The sequence below is a fragment of the Glarea lozoyensis genome (genome assembly GCF_000409485.1).
Source record: "Glarea lozoyensis ATCC 20868 chromosome Unknown GLAREA6, whole genome shotgun sequence".
Lineage (NCBI taxonomy): Eukaryota > Fungi > Ascomycota > Leotiomycetes > Helotiales > Helotiaceae > Glarea > Glarea lozoyensis.
This window is the reverse complement of record NW_007361001.1, coordinates 1,232,045-1,248,959: the sequence shown is the minus strand read 5'-3', so window position 1 is coordinate 1,248,959 and position 16,915 is coordinate 1,232,045. Positions and strand designations below refer to the sequence as shown.

At 46.4% G+C, this 16,915-nt stretch overlaps 7 protein-coding genes across 7 annotated transcripts; 4 read left to right on the top strand and 3 right to left on the bottom strand.

Annotated features, from left to right (window-relative positions):
* Nucleotides 1-115: 115 nt before the first annotated feature.
* On the bottom strand, nucleotides 116-1,650 carry GLAREA_02709 (DHH phosphoesterase; the record flags this gene model as incomplete). Its single annotated transcript, XM_008087794.1, has 5 exons — nucleotides 116-484; nucleotides 542-771; nucleotides 834-1,068; nucleotides 1,126-1,435; nucleotides 1,490-1,650. The coding sequence occupies 5 exons, from the start codon at nucleotides 1,648-1,650 to the stop codon at nucleotides 116-118; spliced, it is 1,305 nt and encodes a 434-aa protein (XP_008085985.1).
* An 828-nt stretch (nucleotides 1,651-2,478) lies between these two features.
* Nucleotides 2,479-3,000, top strand: GLAREA_02708 (uncharacterized protein; the record flags this gene model as incomplete). The annotated part of the gene is made up of 1 exon (XM_008087793.1): nucleotides 2,479-3,000. The coding sequence occupies one exon, from the start codon at nucleotides 2,479-2,481 to the stop codon at nucleotides 2,998-3,000; it is 522 nt and encodes a 173-aa protein (XP_008085984.1).
* A 562-nt stretch (nucleotides 3,001-3,562) lies between these two features.
* On the bottom strand, nucleotides 3,563-4,889 carry GLAREA_02707 (uncharacterized protein; the record flags this gene model as incomplete). The annotated part of the gene is made up of 2 exons (XM_008087792.1): nucleotides 3,563-4,675; nucleotides 4,800-4,889. 2 exons carry the CDS (start codon nucleotides 4,887-4,889, stop codon nucleotides 3,563-3,565), a joined length of 1,203 nt encoding a protein of 400 aa, XP_008085983.1.
* A 170-nt stretch (nucleotides 4,890-5,059) lies between these two features.
* GLAREA_02706 (WD40 repeat-like protein) lies at nucleotides 5,060-8,025 on the top strand (the record flags this gene model as incomplete). Its single annotated transcript, XM_008087791.1, has 2 exons — nucleotides 5,060-5,076; nucleotides 5,133-8,025. The coding sequence occupies 2 exons, from the start codon at nucleotides 5,060-5,062 to the stop codon at nucleotides 8,023-8,025; spliced, it is 2,910 nt and encodes a 969-aa protein (XP_008085982.1).
* Nucleotides 8,026-8,357: 332 nt separating this feature from the next.
* Nucleotides 8,358-9,612, top strand: GLAREA_02705 (Protein kinase-like (PK-like); the record flags this gene model as incomplete). The annotated part of the gene is made up of 4 exons (XM_008087790.1): nucleotides 8,358-8,456; nucleotides 8,513-8,808; nucleotides 8,858-9,178; nucleotides 9,231-9,612. 4 exons carry the CDS (start codon nucleotides 8,358-8,360, stop codon nucleotides 9,610-9,612), a joined length of 1,098 nt encoding a protein of 365 aa, XP_008085981.1.
* A 1,153-nt stretch (nucleotides 9,613-10,765) lies between these two features.
* On the top strand, nucleotides 10,766-11,413 carry GLAREA_02704 (uncharacterized protein; the record flags this gene model as incomplete). Its single annotated transcript, XM_008087789.1, has 2 exons — nucleotides 10,766-11,179; nucleotides 11,300-11,413. The coding sequence occupies 2 exons, from the start codon at nucleotides 10,766-10,768 to the stop codon at nucleotides 11,411-11,413; spliced, it is 528 nt and encodes a 175-aa protein (XP_008085980.1).
* A 1,377-nt stretch (nucleotides 11,414-12,790) lies between these two features.
* GLAREA_02703 (RING/U-box) lies at nucleotides 12,791-15,082 on the bottom strand (the record flags this gene model as incomplete). Its single annotated transcript, XM_008087788.1, has 4 exons — nucleotides 12,791-13,589; nucleotides 13,641-13,944; nucleotides 14,024-14,347; nucleotides 14,398-15,082. 4 exons carry the CDS (start codon nucleotides 15,080-15,082, stop codon nucleotides 12,791-12,793), a joined length of 2,112 nt encoding a protein of 703 aa, XP_008085979.1.
* Between the last annotated feature and the right edge of the window lie 1,833 nt (nucleotides 15,083-16,915).

The following is a 16,915-nucleotide window of genomic DNA, read 5'->3' as shown; positions in this document are numbered from 1 at the left end:
GCCAACTATGTTTTGGTATAATAAATCATTGATTCAACCATCTCCAAGACTTTGAGCCCCAATTGCTACAATTTAATCATACAAGGGCCTGAGATAGACCAGGTGACCATGTATCTCAAGACTTTTTGAAATAATTGCTTAGTGTGTTCTTTTGGGGTGACTTTTCAACCTTCTTCTTTGTTCCTTCAGGCTTATCCGGCTTCTCTCCAACCTTCATCAACAAACAAAGCTCCTCAAATTCTGCAGCGTTGATAATGCCCCCAGAAGCTTCTTTGTGACCCCTTGCGAAATTTTCACCGAGTCTTTGCACAAGGTCCGTAGTATCAAGATTCGCGACCGCCTTCAATGACTCTATGATATTGACTGGAGGATCCCTTCCTCGAGCACAGCGAGCAATGCGACAAGAAAAATTAACCTTGCCAGGCAGGTATCCATGGTTGGCCACCATGACAATTTCAAGTGATTTTGCTTTGAGATGGCTTGCCTAAAAATAAGATTAGAGGGGTGGATGCCGTCTTGTATAAGTGTCAATCAAACTTACCCATCGTGTTGCGATAACCGGGTGAACTTGCGCCTGACTGCTGATATTGAGTACTGCGACTTTTCCATCTTTGCTGAACTTTGGTGGCGTATGTGTCTTTCTTTCAACCTCTTCATTAATTTCTTGCCTGGCGAGCGCTAGACGTTGATTACTCATGATCTCCTTGGGATCTTTAGCATCCAGAAGTGCTTTCCATGCTGTAATAACATCATAAGTTCCTGTGCGCCTTGCTTGTGATTCATCAGCATTGTTCTTGTTCTTAGATTGAGCTAATCAAGAGCGAGTGACGAACGAGCATTTATATATGAGACGCAATCATTAATTAGTTTTTTGGTGTATTTTTTGAATGTTTCAGTCATATCTGGAAACGGTGGTAACCACTTTAAGGTATTTCCTAAATCTCCATGTGTACCGATTGCACACAGGTAACCACATTCAACTGCAATGTCAGGATGAAGCTCTTTACATATTTCATAGGTAGTGAGAGCGGTAGTCGCTACAGGCGGGTAGTGACAAGCAGACACAACCTTGTATAAATTCGTTAGCTAAACCAAGTTTTGTTTCAGAGGGCTGCGAAAATTTACCAACGCATTTTCAGGAAACTCATCACTAAGGTGGTGATCAATAATGAGACTTCGAGCCTCTCCATCGTCGAGGACTGGAGGACCCTTTCTACTTCCTTGATCAAGAACAATAACGAATTTGGGCCTTGTCGCGAGCATGAGCTTACGCTCATATTCTTCATGAATATTAGATCCCTTTTGAACCAGATGGACATCTAAATGTTTCGGGTTGAGACCCAGCTTTACGAGAGTCCGATGTATAATAACCCCAGAACTGAGGCCATCAGCATCTTTGTCTGGCACAATTAGCGTCTTCTCCTGAGATGATGCACTAATTCAGCATAATCAGCGTCAAGGTGCCACAAACGAAAATGGGTTTGCTTACCATTCCTTAAGAAATTCTCTAGCAGTGGACAGGTGTGAGAGAGGCGCAGGCCATATGGGATCTCCATTAGGCATACATGTGGGAGTTTCGTAACAATAATCCCCGACCTTCGCTAGTTTTCTTGATATGGGTTCGGGTGATGAGCTGGATTTACGCTTCATGCTGCGATACTGTAAAAAAGTTGACAAAGGGAGGTCTCGAGGAACTTGATAAGCTTTATTTATTATAGTCCTCAGTGGGAGTGCCAGAGATAACATTGACGTTCAAAACGCTGAATCCTCAATCCAAGTAGGATTATTTTGATGAGAATTAATTGACTTTGAACACACCGGCAGGGAAGTCTAATGATGGTCGTGGTGTGCTGATGATTCTCGCTTAATGATGACGTAAATGAGTCTCGAGTGGTGAAACACCTGCCCGTGGGCGCTGGATAGTTACCTACCTACCTTAGGTACCTACCTAAGGCACCTCAAGATTATTCTGTTCATCTGGCAGATCCCTAATCACCTACGAGTTAGCCAAGAATATCAAAACTCTCCCAAAAAGATCTTCAGTTATTGGAGTATTCTGAATGAAAGGGAAAAATGATATCCTTTATTTGTGCTGAATGTAGCTTTGTGTGTTCACCACAAGACAAACACTTCAGTTCAGAACAGCATTATGTACAATATGAACAGACTAAGAGGGGTAAACCTTGTTTTACTTTGTTCACCTACACATAAAAGAATGATATATGGCAAAGTGCATGAATTTAGCTGGATTCATGCGCGGATTCAGCTATAAGAACAGTGTATGACAGAATTTCGGCACACAATCCCAGAACAACTAAGTTTCCTTAAGAACAGGAGCATAGATTCAATATATAGCTGGAACTTGAGCTCGAGGATTGAGATATTCATCAGATATTATCTATATCATCTACCAAAGTAGCACAACACATGAAAAGACACGACTATCTGAAAATGAGAACCGTAGAGTCCTTTGAAACTATGCCACGCCAATCATTCGACAGTGAGGTTGAATCATCAAACGTGAGATGGTGGTCTTATGGATCTGATGAAGGCTACATCGTAGAAGTCGGAGGTATGTCTGGCTCCATCTATCACGACTATGACCTACCACAAGGCGTGAAGACAGAAATGACAATGAACAAAGATAGCAACAAGACTGATCTTGCTTCCTTCAAGAAGATGCCAATCATGATACCCTCCTACGCGAGCCCAACTGTTGCCCTGAGCAAAGAGCTTAAGGATTCTATCTCTGGAGGGACGCATAACCACAACGACTCGTCGGAATTTGCAGAAAGGGATGAGCTCTCGAGCGCTGATGGATCTCGAGCTCCGTCTTATATATCTTTCGAGAGCCTGAATGTTCCTCCGCCCCCTGCTGACCCAGAAACGGAGGAAATTGACGAGGCAGAGCAGCTGAGCAAGAATATGACAGAAAAGGCCAAAGTGCCAAAGTGGCGAAAAGCACTCGTATACATGCGAGTGCTTGAAGAGACTGCTTAGGACATCAATAGTAGACGGCTCCACTATTATTGTAAAAACATAGGATTTCTTGATGTAGAGATTAGAGCCAGCAGAGTGATTTAGTAATAAAAAACTATTTTGCAAGATTCCTATTAATCCAACTACGCAGGAGTTCAAAATATGGACTCTAATGCTTAAATGAATAATTGAATGAAAATAATTCTTAAACTTAAACAGACTCAATTGAAACGTGAATTGTGAAGTTGGATAAAGGAAAACGAAGAGCCAATGTAGAATCTTGTCGAAGAATTTTTTCCATTGCTTGCCGACACTCACAACACATCTAAGAAGTATCTGATGGTGGTGGTGGCAATATCGAATATCCAGTAATATATCTAGTAAATGTACTCTGTTAGAAATCAATTATCATCTTGCCATAACTTACAATGCTGCCGAGGAGCTGGAAGTAGTATCTGCATATGTCCTTGAAAATATCTTCACTGGTGTGATCATTTTATCTGAATCTCGGATTTGGTAACGGGCGTTATCAAGTGGGTATAAATAGGTTGCAGAAAACACATCCCTCCGAGTACAATCCGAATCAACCCTCCAGTTTTCGTAACGTATGGCCCAAGACTGCTTCTATACCAGGATCTAAATCTGCCACTTGCAATGTTGATTCTATCCAGTTTCTCGTCTTCCTCATGAATAATCCCTTATCAGCCGTATTCTCTATAGATAAGTTAAGTCTTTCCAGAGCGATACCGAGCGCGGTTGGGAACTCTGGCGAAGTAGGACTGAGTCCGACGAGTGATTGTTTGACAAAGCAACTAGATGTTGATGGGTCTTTCGGAAATAACTCATTCATAACGTCGAGAACGTGCAGCAAGATCTTCGGCAAACAGTTGACCTGAGTAAATGCGGCAAACATATCAAAAAAGTCCTCGGCGGCGGATGGACAGAAGAATGGCTGCTTCCGCGCAGCATCAAAAATAGCTAAAGGTATCGCCCCGTTAAGAGCCGGCGTTGCCATCGGGTCTTTTTTGGCTTCCTCGTCTACGACTATTCCCTCAACCATACTCTGTCGCAGGGTATTAGGCTTGAAGTTTGGTATGGCAATGACATCTGCCGATGTCTCGAACCCGTTTGCCTCGAGAATCTCCTCTTCATTGTCCGTATCCGGGTCGTCGCTAGCATCCAGTCCTAAGATCTTCCTCCGCATTGCAATCTTCGTTAGGAATATCATTTCAAGCTTCGCGTATTCGATCCACAAGTCCTTGCTTCGCGTACAGAATCTAGTACCCCTCTGCATGTAACTTCTTGCCCCACTCATATCAGCTTCCGACTGCAAGGACCACTTCGCGGCGTACAGCCATAATTCCGACTTAGTTGGGTGCAGTCGCAAGGCGGCAGTCAAAACGATCTTGAACTTTTTCGTCGCCTTTGCTTCTCTCGCAGTTTCCAAAAATGACATCCACAACGCGATGTCACCTGGATGTTTCTTTGTTCCTCGATCGAATATACTGAATATTCTCGCCTGGCCAGAATGCGCCGTGCTTCCTTTAATCTGTAACCTCTTGCATCTCTTTTTCCGCAGATGTTCTAGACTGATCTCCCATGCTGCGTATTTCGCGAAGTCGACTGGTTGCGAACCTCGACCAAGAACTCGATGCTCGAAATCAGATCGCTTTTTAACTAGTGTCCGAATTTCGTCCTGTGGTATAATCAGCATGTCTGGACTATTTGTAGACAACAGCAACACTTCAAGCAGTATCATGCAAATTAGACCCCGCAGATATCTCCTACTACATCCGGTTTCATGCGAAAGAGAGGCTTACCTCCGAGAAAATCTTTTTCTCTTTGAATTCTTGCAACTGGGGAACAGCTTGTTCTAAGTAAAACCGCGCCTTGTCGCTTGGGCCTGACATTTTGTAAAATGCTGTGGACGAAATGTCTTCGGCCCAAATTATTTTTCGAAGCCATATCGTTCTGCCGCTGTACACCGCCCTGTTGTGAGGCGGCAAGAAACGGCAGAAAATTGACTTGCTCAAAAAAATATTTGAGTGATCGCAGAGAATTACCCCACCAGAACTGGAAAATGGTAAAATCATATTTGTTAGTGCCCTTTGTCGTTTTTTATGAGGAAAACAAATCTAATTGGTGTTTTATAGGAAATACGAGCATACGAAAACTTTCGGGCTCGTCAATTCAAGCACAGCAAATGTTATATGGTCTGCAGACAAATCGACCACATCAAGAAGTGGTACTTCTGGACGTGCTGTTGTAGCTGCAAACGAGGAAGTATTATGCTGGGATATAAGGAAGGGGGAGCTGCTGAGCCAGTGGAAGGATAAGGATTGTAAATCACAAGTCACTGCTCTTGCGCAAAGTCATGCCGATCCAGACGTTTATGCTGTAGGATACGAAGACGGAAGTGTACGTCTCTGGGACTCCAAGATTGCAACTTCTATCGTCAGTTTTAACGGGCATCGATCCGCGATAACTATTCTTGGTTTTGATAAGTCGGGCGCAAGGCTAGCAAGTGGATCGAAGGACACAGATGTTATAATATGGGACTTAGTTGCTGAAGTCGGGCTTTTCAAATTTCGTGGACACAAAGACCAGATCACTGGCTTGTCTTTTCTCCAGCCGGAAAATGCGACACATGGAGAGGATTATGAGGAAACCATTGTGGCCACAGCAGATGAATCCACCGAAGCAGAGGGTTTCCTGCTAACAACTGGAAAAGATGCGCTCATCAAGCTTTGGGATATTAGCTCACAACATTGTATCGAGACTCATGTCGCTCAAACGAACGGAGAGTGCTGGTCGCTTGGCGTCTCTCCAGATGGGAGTGGATGTGTTACTACTGGAAATGATGGAGAATTGAAGATATGGTCAATTAACACTCCTGGACTCCTCAAACTATCAAGGCAGGTCGACAGCTTGGCGGACAATCGGATTTTACACGATCGGGGCGTTCTTCATAGGCAGGGAAAAGAGAGAGCCATCGGAGTCAGCTTTCATCCACGACTGAACTATTTTGCTGTCCATGGGTCGGAAAAGGCACTGGAGATTTGGAGGATAAGATCAGAAGAGGAAGTAAAGAAAAGTTTGACGAGGAAACGCAAAAGAAGGCGCGAGAAGTTGGCTGCCACGTCTGGCGCGATGGAAGTGGACGGAGTCAATACAGAGCAAGATGAGAAGCCGGACGATATTTCAAGTGCTGAGATCGGCGACTTTTTCGTCCCTCATGTTATAGTTCGTACTGGAGGAAAGGTCCGTTCCTTCGATTGGATCCATACAAGGGGTTCAAAGTCCATACAAACCTTAGTTGCCACAACGAACAACCAATTGGAGGTTTACAGTGTGTTGACGAAAGAAAAGACAAGCAAGTCGAAAAGCGAGGAAGTGCCAGATTATTCCAGAACCCTATCCGTTGATCTTCCTGGCCACCGAGCAGACGTTAGGTCACTCGCTCTTAGTTCCGACGACAGAATGCTCGCTTCCGCTTCGAACGGAGGATTGAAAATCTGGAATGTAAGAACATCATCTTGCATCCGCACTTTTGAGTGTGGCTACGCGCTATGTGTCGCGTTCTTACCTGGCGACAAAATCGTCGTTGTAGGTACCAAGTCTGGGGATTTGGAACTTTTCGACGTAGCCTCAGCCGCCATGCTGGATACTGTGAAGGCTCACGAAAGCGCAGTATGGACTCTACAAGTGCATCCAGACGGGCGCTCATTGGCTTCGGGCAGTGCTGATAAGACATCGAAGTTCTGGAACTTTGAAATAGTCCAAGAAGATATTCCTGGCACAAAGAGAACGACGCCTCGCCTAAGACTGGCACACACTCGGACTCTGAAGGTCTCCGATGACATACTTAGTCTTCGGTTTTCTCCAGATGCTAGGTTGCTAGCAGTTGCACTACTTGACAACACGGTAAAAGTCTTCTTCGTAGACTCACTGAAGCTGTTTCTCAACTTGTATGGGCATAAGCTTCCCGTCCTGAATATGGACATCTCTTTTGACAGCAAGTTGATCGTGACTTGTTCGGCCGACAAGAATGTTCGTCTCTGGGGCTTAGACTTTGGAGATTGCCACAAAGCATTTTTTGCCCATCAAGATAGTATTTTACAGGTTGCATTTGTGCCTCATAACCAAGATGGAAACGGTCACCACTTCTTTAGCTCTAGCAAAGACCGCATGATCAAATATTGGGACGGGGATAAATTCGAACAGATCCAGCGACTTGATGGCCACCACAGCGAAATATGGGCTTTAGCTGTCAGCCGCACTGGAAATTTTATTGTCAGTGCTAGTCATGATAAGAGCATAAGAGTATGGCAGCAGACCGACGAGCAGATCTTCTTGGAAGAAGAGAGGGAAAAGGAACTTGAAGAACTATATGAGAGCACATTGACAACTTCGCTGGAACCTGATAAGGAGGACGAAGACAACGCAGCAGAAGTGGGAACTGCTGGAAAACAGACAATTGAGACTCTGATGGCGGGGGAAAAGATCGCCGAAGCCCTCGAAATTGGCATGGCAGACTTGAGGCTGGTGGAAGAGTGGGAGGTCGCGAAATCTACACAGCCAAACATGGCGCCACCTGCTCGAAACCCTCTTTTCATGGCTTTGGGCGGGATCAGTGCTGAAGTGCATGTCTTGACTGTGCTTCAGAGAGTCAAGGCAGCGGCATTGCAAGACGCTCTCTTGGTTTTACCTTTTGCGACCGTACCGATGTTGTTCACCTTTCTTAACATATTTGCCTCACGATTGATGAATATTCCTCTTACATGCCGAGTCCTCTTCTTCATGCTCAAAACACATCATCGGCAAATTGTGGCCAGCAGAACGATGAGAGTTATGCTTGACGGTATTCGGAGTAACTTGAGGCTAGCTTTAAAGAAACAAAAGGACGAAATGGGCTACAACCTGGCAGCAATGAGGGTTATAGGTGCGCAAGTCAAGGAAAAAGGAGTCAAGGACTATGTGGATGAAGACACTTGGGAAGAGGACAATGGAAACCAAAAAAAGCGTGGATTTGTTCAAGTATCATAGACGAAGACGTCTTCTGTATTCAAAGTGGCGCTTTTACGAATAGGAAATCATTGATACCCCCTTATGTTTGACATTGCTCGAATGATTTGTGACATCGATCAAACCCCTAGAATCTTTTTGTGTTTTGATATCCTGTCGCTTCGCTTCCCCAGGATTTCCCCGAAGTTTGGCTCGGCTCCGGTTTTCCAGGAGCATCAGATTAGTGCTGATCCCAGCCGTAGCCGAGGCTCTTTCATTCCATAACTACCAACTTGCGCCCTCAATATGGCGGCAGTACGACACCACATCTCCACGCTCTCACCTGTACTATACCGCAAGAAAGAATTTTCGCAATGGCAGGTACCGTAAGACAACCTATCGACATTCAGTCCTTGGAAAAATATATCACCGCCAATGTGCCGGAGATCAAATGTCCCATTGATGTCAAACAGGTAGGTAGCTAGCCCCTCATGCGAAATATATGGGAGCTCTAGCTTACAAGCAACAGTTTGGATTTGGTCAATCGAACCCAACATATCAACTTACAGCTTCCAATGGCACGAAGTATGTTATGCGAAAAAAGCCACCGGGAAAACTGGTTTCCAAGACGGCTCATCAGGTGGAGAGAGAATATAGGATCATACACGCACTAGAGAAGACAGACGTGCCAGTCCCCAAGGCTTATTGTCTCTGTGAAGATACTGAGGTCGTTGGGACGGCGTTCTATATTATGGAGTTTCTTGATGGAAGGATTATTGAAGATCCCACTATGCCTGACGTTTCCCCTGCGGAAAGGACTGAGATGTAAGTCGATGCAGCTTGGAAGATATTGGAGATGCTGATAAAAATAAAGGTGGCACGACGCAATACGGACCCTAGCCAAACTCCACCGTATAAATCCGAAAGATGTTGGGTTAGAAACGTATGGCAAGCCCAACGGGTTTTACGACCGTCAGATTAAGACTTTTACAACGATCGAGAAAGCACAGGCAGAGACTAGGGATGTGGACACAAAAGAACCGGTCGGTCAGATGCCACATATCGACGAGATATTAGATTTCTTCCGAGACAAGAAGTTACAGCCAAAGGACCGCGGTAATCCCATACACGGTGACTATAAAATCGACAATTTGGTGTTCCACAAAACAGAACCTAGGGTGATCGGGATATTAGAGTAAGTCCCCTTGAACCTTGCAGTCTTGAACAAATGTTGACAAAAGTGCAAGCTGGGAAATGTCAACCATAGGCCATCCCCTTTCAGATCTTATCAACCTCCTCACTCCCTACTATTTAGTAAACGAAGACATACATAGCCTCCCCGCCTTCTCTCCTGGTGCTACACCCGGTCTTCCCACTCAACACGACCTGGTAAAATGGTACGCGGAAGTGGCCGGCTGGGATCCTACACCGGAATTAACTTGGGGAGTGGCATTCGGTTTCTTTAGAGCGACTTGCATCTATCAGGGAATCGCGGCGAGATGGGCTGTAAGACAAGCTAGTAGTGCGAAGGCAAGGGATAATGCTCAACAGAGACATCCAATGGGTAAATTGGCGTGGAAACATGTCCAACGGGCGAGAGATCAAGCAAAGAGTAATGCGAAATTGTAGAAGTAGGAAAATCACATGCAATTTATATCCCCGGGCCAGATGTAGGCAAACGGTTTATGCTTAATTTCATAAGAGCTCTGAAATTGTAAAGAATTTGGAGCAAGCATTGACTGTTTCTAGGGAGAGTACAATGACTTCTCGAGAAGATATTATGCTGTCCCTTTTAGGAGAAAGAAACCTCATTGAATATCTAGCTGCAGTATTAATATATCTAACAGGATTTGCAGATTGATATACTGGGTTCCAACTATTCATCTAGGTGGCTAGTCACATGCGCGTATAGTTGGTTATGTTTTCTTCCTACACAGCGTATTCAGTCGAGTTCGATACCAGAAAGCATTGGTTGGTAAGTGAATGTACTTCTCCCAAATTAGCGATCCAAGCTAATTCGTATATTCTAGCATTAAAATTCTCGTCCATTACGCGCTGTCACAATCAGCGATATGATCGATTTAAGTTTCATTCGCTAAGGACACAGAATTGCTACAAGCCTTTACCAACTTTCACCCAAGATAATCTACCCTTAATAGAGGATACGATTCTGATGCAAATGCAAGAAAAGTTTCGCATAATTTCGGCTAAGAAAGAGAAGAAATGGCAATTAAGCTTGCTGATTACCACATGACCATCCCATCGTCCCCCTCCATCCGCCAGCCTCAACACTTTTCTCATCTGAACAGTACAACAAACGCACTTCGCTCGCGACCTACTCGTCAGACCCACAATTCTCCCCTGCCAACACAAATCCGTGAGAAGTTGTCGACTTCAAATAGGTAGTCCAAACAATGGTGAACTCAGCGTCATATTCATCAACTACTTTCTCGGCGTCTGGGTAAAGGTTTCTCTTTCTGATCGTTCCTTGCAATATCAATACATTTGTGAATCCAGAATTGAAACACTTCATCTTTGCGACTACTCTGCGGTAGAGCATTGGCTCGGTCACGGTACACGAAATATTGGTACGCGTGGATTCAGAGACCTGTTCGATGTGAAGGATGAGTTGTTGATGAAGCAGGAAGAGAGACGTCGGTGTCCTAAAAGCTCAAGCCATTGAAATCAAGCAGAGCGACCAGAATTCGATCTCGAGGAAGCCCGAAAGTCAACGACAAGTACCGAGTATCAACACCTCACAACACGAAGATATCGACTCACAATGGCTCCTCTACCGGTAAACGACCACCCAATCTCCACTCTCCTCAACATCATCAAAACTCAGTCCACCTCCGTCTCACCTACACCAACCACATCAAGCACCACCACACCAACCGCGTCTCCCTCCCCATCCAACCACAACATCAACAACCTCCTCCCCCTCGCGCCCACCACCGATGGACCCGTTGCCGTCCTTCCAATCCCGCATCCAACCGATTACATCCTCTACTTCCTACTCGGCTGCATCCTCGGCATCCTCTGCTTCCTCTTCACCTACCACTGCATCAACAAGTACCATGCGCTCCCAGCCCTACGACTCTGTCCACGCACCGCTGCTTCGGGCTATTGGTGGCGGGAGAGAGGGGATTTGGTTATGAGGGAGGGGGCGAGAAGAAGACAGAATAGTGGTGCGAGGGTATGCGAGTATTTCCTTTGTTCTCCCTTCCATACTCTCACGGCTGCGAAAGCGTTTTGTCTTGAGATACTCTTCTTTTCTCCCTAAATTTACAAATATTCATATGCTAACTACTTCGAGGGTGGTGCTGGGGTGCTGCGACCGCTGGAAGGTGGTGGTAGGAGCAGGGGTTTTTCGCTGGCTGCTTGGTTTTGGGGGTGGGAGGATATGAGGAGGAGAATTAGACGTGTCTGATTAACGTGCTGAAGGAAGATGTTGGGATGTTTGCGTTTGTATCAGGGATTTGCGTTTCGTTGCGACTGGTGTCAATATTCGACTTCACGCCGCGCTACGGTTTCACTTCTTCGTCCAAATCACGACTTTCCAACCATACAATGAATACTATGCGGTGGTAGAAGGACGCTATCTGTATGTTCACCTTGTACCAGCGATCTCACTTCATACAATCATCCATTGCGATTCGACTTCACACCACGCTTTCATTTTCAAACTCACCACGCATTCGCTTTCACCAAAATCTTCAACCTCGTCATCTCAATCTCCTACACCAAATAAGAAACACCATCCTCCACACACCTCAAAACACAAAATCAACCCGCAACAAAAGCAAAAGAGACGAAAAGGAAAAAGGCTACACAAAAGGATTGCTGGACAAAAGAAAATCAAAATTTTCTCATCTAGAAACAGATTCATGTTAGATTAGTTGCTATGTATTAAAAATGGATCGATAGTGCTTCTTGCCCTCTTCTTACTTCGTAATGATAAAATGAAGTCAAGTGAGGTGATCTGTTGAGAAAGAATGTATTCTCGGTTAATGTTACCCAGGTATTCAGGGGAAATGTCTTGGCGTTGATCTCTGAAGTCTTTATTCTTAAGTTCTAGTGTTAAAAATGCCGTACTAGTACCCTAAAACTTCCTCTTCATTTTGAGAGTCTGAGACAGTCCTCCCTACATTTCTAAAGAGCCTAAAAGTCCCCTGTAAAATACACAAATTCCAAGATTGAATTCAAGAGGCAAAGTCCAGGAATTAATATCTTTGAAGTCATCAATTATATTCCATCACTACGCTACTAATAATTATTTGAAAGAAAAGATATTTTCAATTGTCTGCAATTTAGTTTATCAATTTTCTCTCTCAATTTATCTTCGCTGGAGGACTTGAATCAGCCCACAAATTCCATCCCATCCCTCTCATCAATTAACCACATAAGCTAGCTATTCCGCAAAACCCAAAAAAACGGGGGACCAGGAGAGGAGGAGGAGGGAAAAACCAATCAAATTGCTGGGGGGATACAACGCAATCAACACGCGCCAAAATGTACTCCAATACCACCACCACCACCAGAAAACAATCAAGAGTACGCCATGCGTCACCGTTTCCCCGCTTCCTGAAAAGTAAACCCCCGATTTGCGCCGTTGAAAGAAAGATCCTCGTTGTGTTGTTGTGAGGTGATATGATGTGATGAGGTGGAATGGTTTCTTTTCTTTCGTAGGCGTCTGTCTCCATCCTGTGGAAAATGCCGATATATAAAAATATAATAAGTAGTGTATAGGAGATGGGAAATGCGTATAGAGTCTATCAGCCCTGCTTCAACGTCTTATTCGTCATCTTTATTGAGACCACCGTGGTTGGGCAGCCCCACCCATCCCATTCATGTTCTGCCGTAGGAGATATTCACCTGAGGCTCCGTAAAGTTGATTACCTGCGTTGGCATCGCTGTTCATCGGGTGAAATGGAGGAGCGTCCGCTGATATATTTCGAGTGGGTGCCGAACTTTGAGGTGTTGGAGAAGCTGCTCTACCCGAGTTGGTAAATAAAGGTCCGGTGCCCCAAGTATCGTTCATCAAGTCGGGTGTTTCATCGTGCTGCCCATAATCTGATTCTTGACTACGCCTATTTGGAATCATCTCACTCGACCCAATTACAACTGGCGGGGAAGGTTGCTCCGAGGGAGAGGAGAATGAACTCGATGGCCGATTTCGAGGAGGAGTTTGCAGAGGGTTCACTTGTGGCGCCGTTTCCCCTCCGGTCTGTCTGGTACGTGTCATCGCAGCAACAAATGCATCACGCTCTCTCTGCACATACGCCCTATGCTCTGGTGACATATTTGAACCTGGTCGGGAATTCGTCGATAGCGTCGCCCATTCGCTAAGAGGAGGTACCTGTGCTCGTTGAGGGGAAGACTGTTGGGTCATCATGGAGCCTACAAATCTTGCAGACCCTACAGACATGGGACGTAAAGCGTGCCCGGCTCGATTGCTCCCATTTCGACCTCGTGTTTGACGTCTACGATTTTCGCTGAAATCTCCCGAGGTTGATCGAACCGAAGATGAATGTTCCAACGACGTCCTATGGGCCAGATCATACTCCTCAGCTCTTCGCAACAGAAGGTCGGCGTTGGCTTCTCTACTAATCGAATTTAGCACTCATACAGGTAAATAAAAAATGTCGAATCCTTACCTTTCAAGCGTTCCCTCGGGTAAGAATGGAAATCGAGGGCCACCGCCTGCCTGTGCTCGCCGGTATTGCATGGCAGCTGCCAACCGCTCACGTTGGGCCCTCAGAGATTCCAAGGCGGCTCCTCTGCTCATCGAAAGCTCCGCCGGAAGCTTATCGCGGCAATATGGACAAGTATCAGAATCCTCGAACCACTTCTTGATACAGGTGTCTCCAAATACATGCTTGCATTTCGGCAATCGGAGTGGTTGTTCCACCAGACCTTCAGGATTTGCAGCCCCAAATTCGTTGTAACAGATTATGCATGCTACACGGTGTCAGCATTCATCTAGGCGCAACATCAATGCTGATGAGCTCATCATCACTTGTAAAAAAATAGAACTCACTCTTGTCGGCTTCTTTTAGGTCTTCGACTTTCACAACTTGAAGGGAAGCAATGGCGGCCTTGGAGGGTACCCTTTTGCCCAAAGCTATCGCACCTCGAAGCACGGCCATAGCACGTTCCTCGTTTCCATCCTCACGCCGAGCTAGTTCATTTTCACGCCGAGATAGTTCCTCTTCACGCCGATATATTTCATTGGATTCTCGCTCAAGATCGGAATCTTCGTCATCGTCGGAGATATCCAAGCCTCGTCTTATTCTCGCTGGTCCATCCATCCAGTGATTATTCATTCGCGTGCTATGATATCTTGTAATTCGTGCGGCCGATGCTGTGAGAGTTAGCGTTCGATCTGCATCCGTAGGTAGTTTGCAGACTAACATGATATCCGTGGCTCGGAAGGAGGTTGAGATGGTCGGGCAGGAGTGCTTTCAGTCACTGTCACGCTGACACCCATTCTCTGGCCCGCCGTGTGGTCGTGCAGCAAAGGAGGCACATCTGTACGGGAAGGCTGAGATCTATTGTTAAGCTGTTCCATGGTAAGTCGTTGTCTAGCAGCGGCAGATGAGTTCCATCCGTTCAGTCTTGAGTTTTCTCGACTGGAGTTTTGGTTTGAGATTGCGTTGTTGTTTGTGGTGTTACCAAGTTCCGTCTGTGATGCGCTGTAACCAAACGACATTGGCTCGAAACCGCCATTCCATGCTGAATTTGATAAACCACCCACCGGCCCACTTCGAGCTCTTTGCCCGTAGACGTCTGAATGATATGGCTGATTTCCCGGGTGAAATTCACCAAAGTCCCAACTATGTACTGGTGCGTAAGGCGACGACTGCCATTGGGGAGGATTCTGGGGTAAGGTGAAATTAGGGCGGTTTGGGAGATTCGAGCTGGAGCTTGTATGCCATGAATTCGTATCGTGTACCGGATCGTAGTGCTGATTCTCTCTCGAGTGAGAACCGAAATTCAGACTCGGGAGCTGAGGCGGTACATATGGACATCTGGAAGCATTGTTATTCTGTTGTCGGCTCGGGTGGGAGTCGTCCATGGTGTAGTCCATCGGATCCATCGTGAACAACCCCGCACTGGCCCGGGAGTCGAACCGGCGAAGTTGCGAATAGCTTCAACACAGACGGAGGATGCGAGGTATGTATTGTCGGACGAGATAGAGTATCGTCAGCTCGATGCTGGAGAGGAAGAGGGAAGTATCGAGACTGTCTCGGAACCGAATGAGCGGGCAAGCGCGGCAGACGTCGGATGGAGCTGCGATAGAGAGCTGACGCTGGTGTCTCGAGTCTATGCTGAGCAGTGTGCAGGATGAGTGGAGGAGACTTGCTGGATCACAGTGATGTTTATGACGACTACACGAATATATCTAGAGGGGAACTGGTCTGGGTTGAAGTTGCAATCTCGATCTCTCCAGGGCGAGGGAGAGGAAAGAAATGCAGACCGGGACGAGACCAGAAGGTCGGTTTGGTTTGGTTTGGTCTGGTCTGGTTTGGAAGTGGGCGCACGCTCGCCGGATGGTTAATTGAGTGGTCCAAGTCTAGCGGTGTTGCCTTCCCCTCGCTCGCTGCTGAGCCAGTGGTGCCGCCAGCTGAAACTCGGACGAGGCTCAAATGGTGGTGAGAGTCGAGTTGGGTTGGGGCAGTTGGAGGGCTAAATGGTGGGTTGGAGGGTTTGGTGTCTGCTTTGGGAAGATTGATTTGATCGTGTTGGTGGGTTGTGATGTGTGATGTGTGATGTGTGAGGTAGAACTAAGATTACAGCAGATTACGAGTACAACTCACGAAGAATTGGTGACCGAGTGAATAATACCTGGTGAGGAGGTTCTTCTGTCTTTAGGCACGCATGAGCGAGTCTCGTCACCTGCAGTGAACAGCGAGTGGAGGACAGTGGGAAGTGGGAAGGCTAGATGGGAAGAGGAAAGACAGAGAGCAGCCGTTTGTGACGACTCTGCAACTCTTAGGCTTTAGACTCTGGCGGGCCAGTTACTACTTGCACTCAATCACGAGTAAGCGCATAACCTTACTGCAGCCGAAGTCATCATAATATTACCTAGGTAATGACTGATGTGACTTGGACGCACCCGAGTTTCTTGGAGGTCTCCGAAGTCCTAAAGTAGCTTTTTGATTGCCATCTCCTAGGTACCTACCCTACCTAGGGCATTTATGTACCTTGATGACTTGAACACGATGGTGCAAGTACCAAGTGGAAGTACCAAGTCCAAGAATTCCTCCGTACATCATTCGGTTCTTTCGCTGCTCTGTACTGGTGCGGCATGTTGCCAGATGCAGGTTGCGACTCATGTCCACAGCCAACATGCAGGCTTGGGCGTCGAGGAAGATACTTCGTACATACATACTTCGGCCACTTCGTATGGTCCCTTACGTCCAACTCGATCACCCAAGCTGAGTTTGCGTCCGCTTCTCCTCGCTTGGATGCGACATGCTTCTGTGAGCTCGTCCTTTTCCCGATCCTCTCGCTGTTACCAAAGATACACGGTGCCCAGGTGTTCTGTGTTGTCTCCTCGGCTACAAGCTGATCCTGCACCTGCATCATCTTCTGCTTCTTATCGATAAGTGATAGTGAGTAGATAGCGACGATAGCGACGATAGCGATGATACTTAGCGTAAAGTACCTGGAGGAGTGGAGCGCTTCAGACTGCCCCTCACCCGCTACGCTCATCCACCTGGGCACCCCGCTGCAGCATCCAGGCTATCCAAGCTCTAACTGGATTCTGATTAGCCTAACTCGGGAGCCCAAACAGACTTCTTGACTGCCAGACTCTAGCTGCCACGCCAATGCGAACAGACTCAGACTCAGACTCAGACTCAGACTCAGACTCAACAGCGGCCAGCAATTCTTCGCATCAGACACCCACACCACACCAGTGACACCA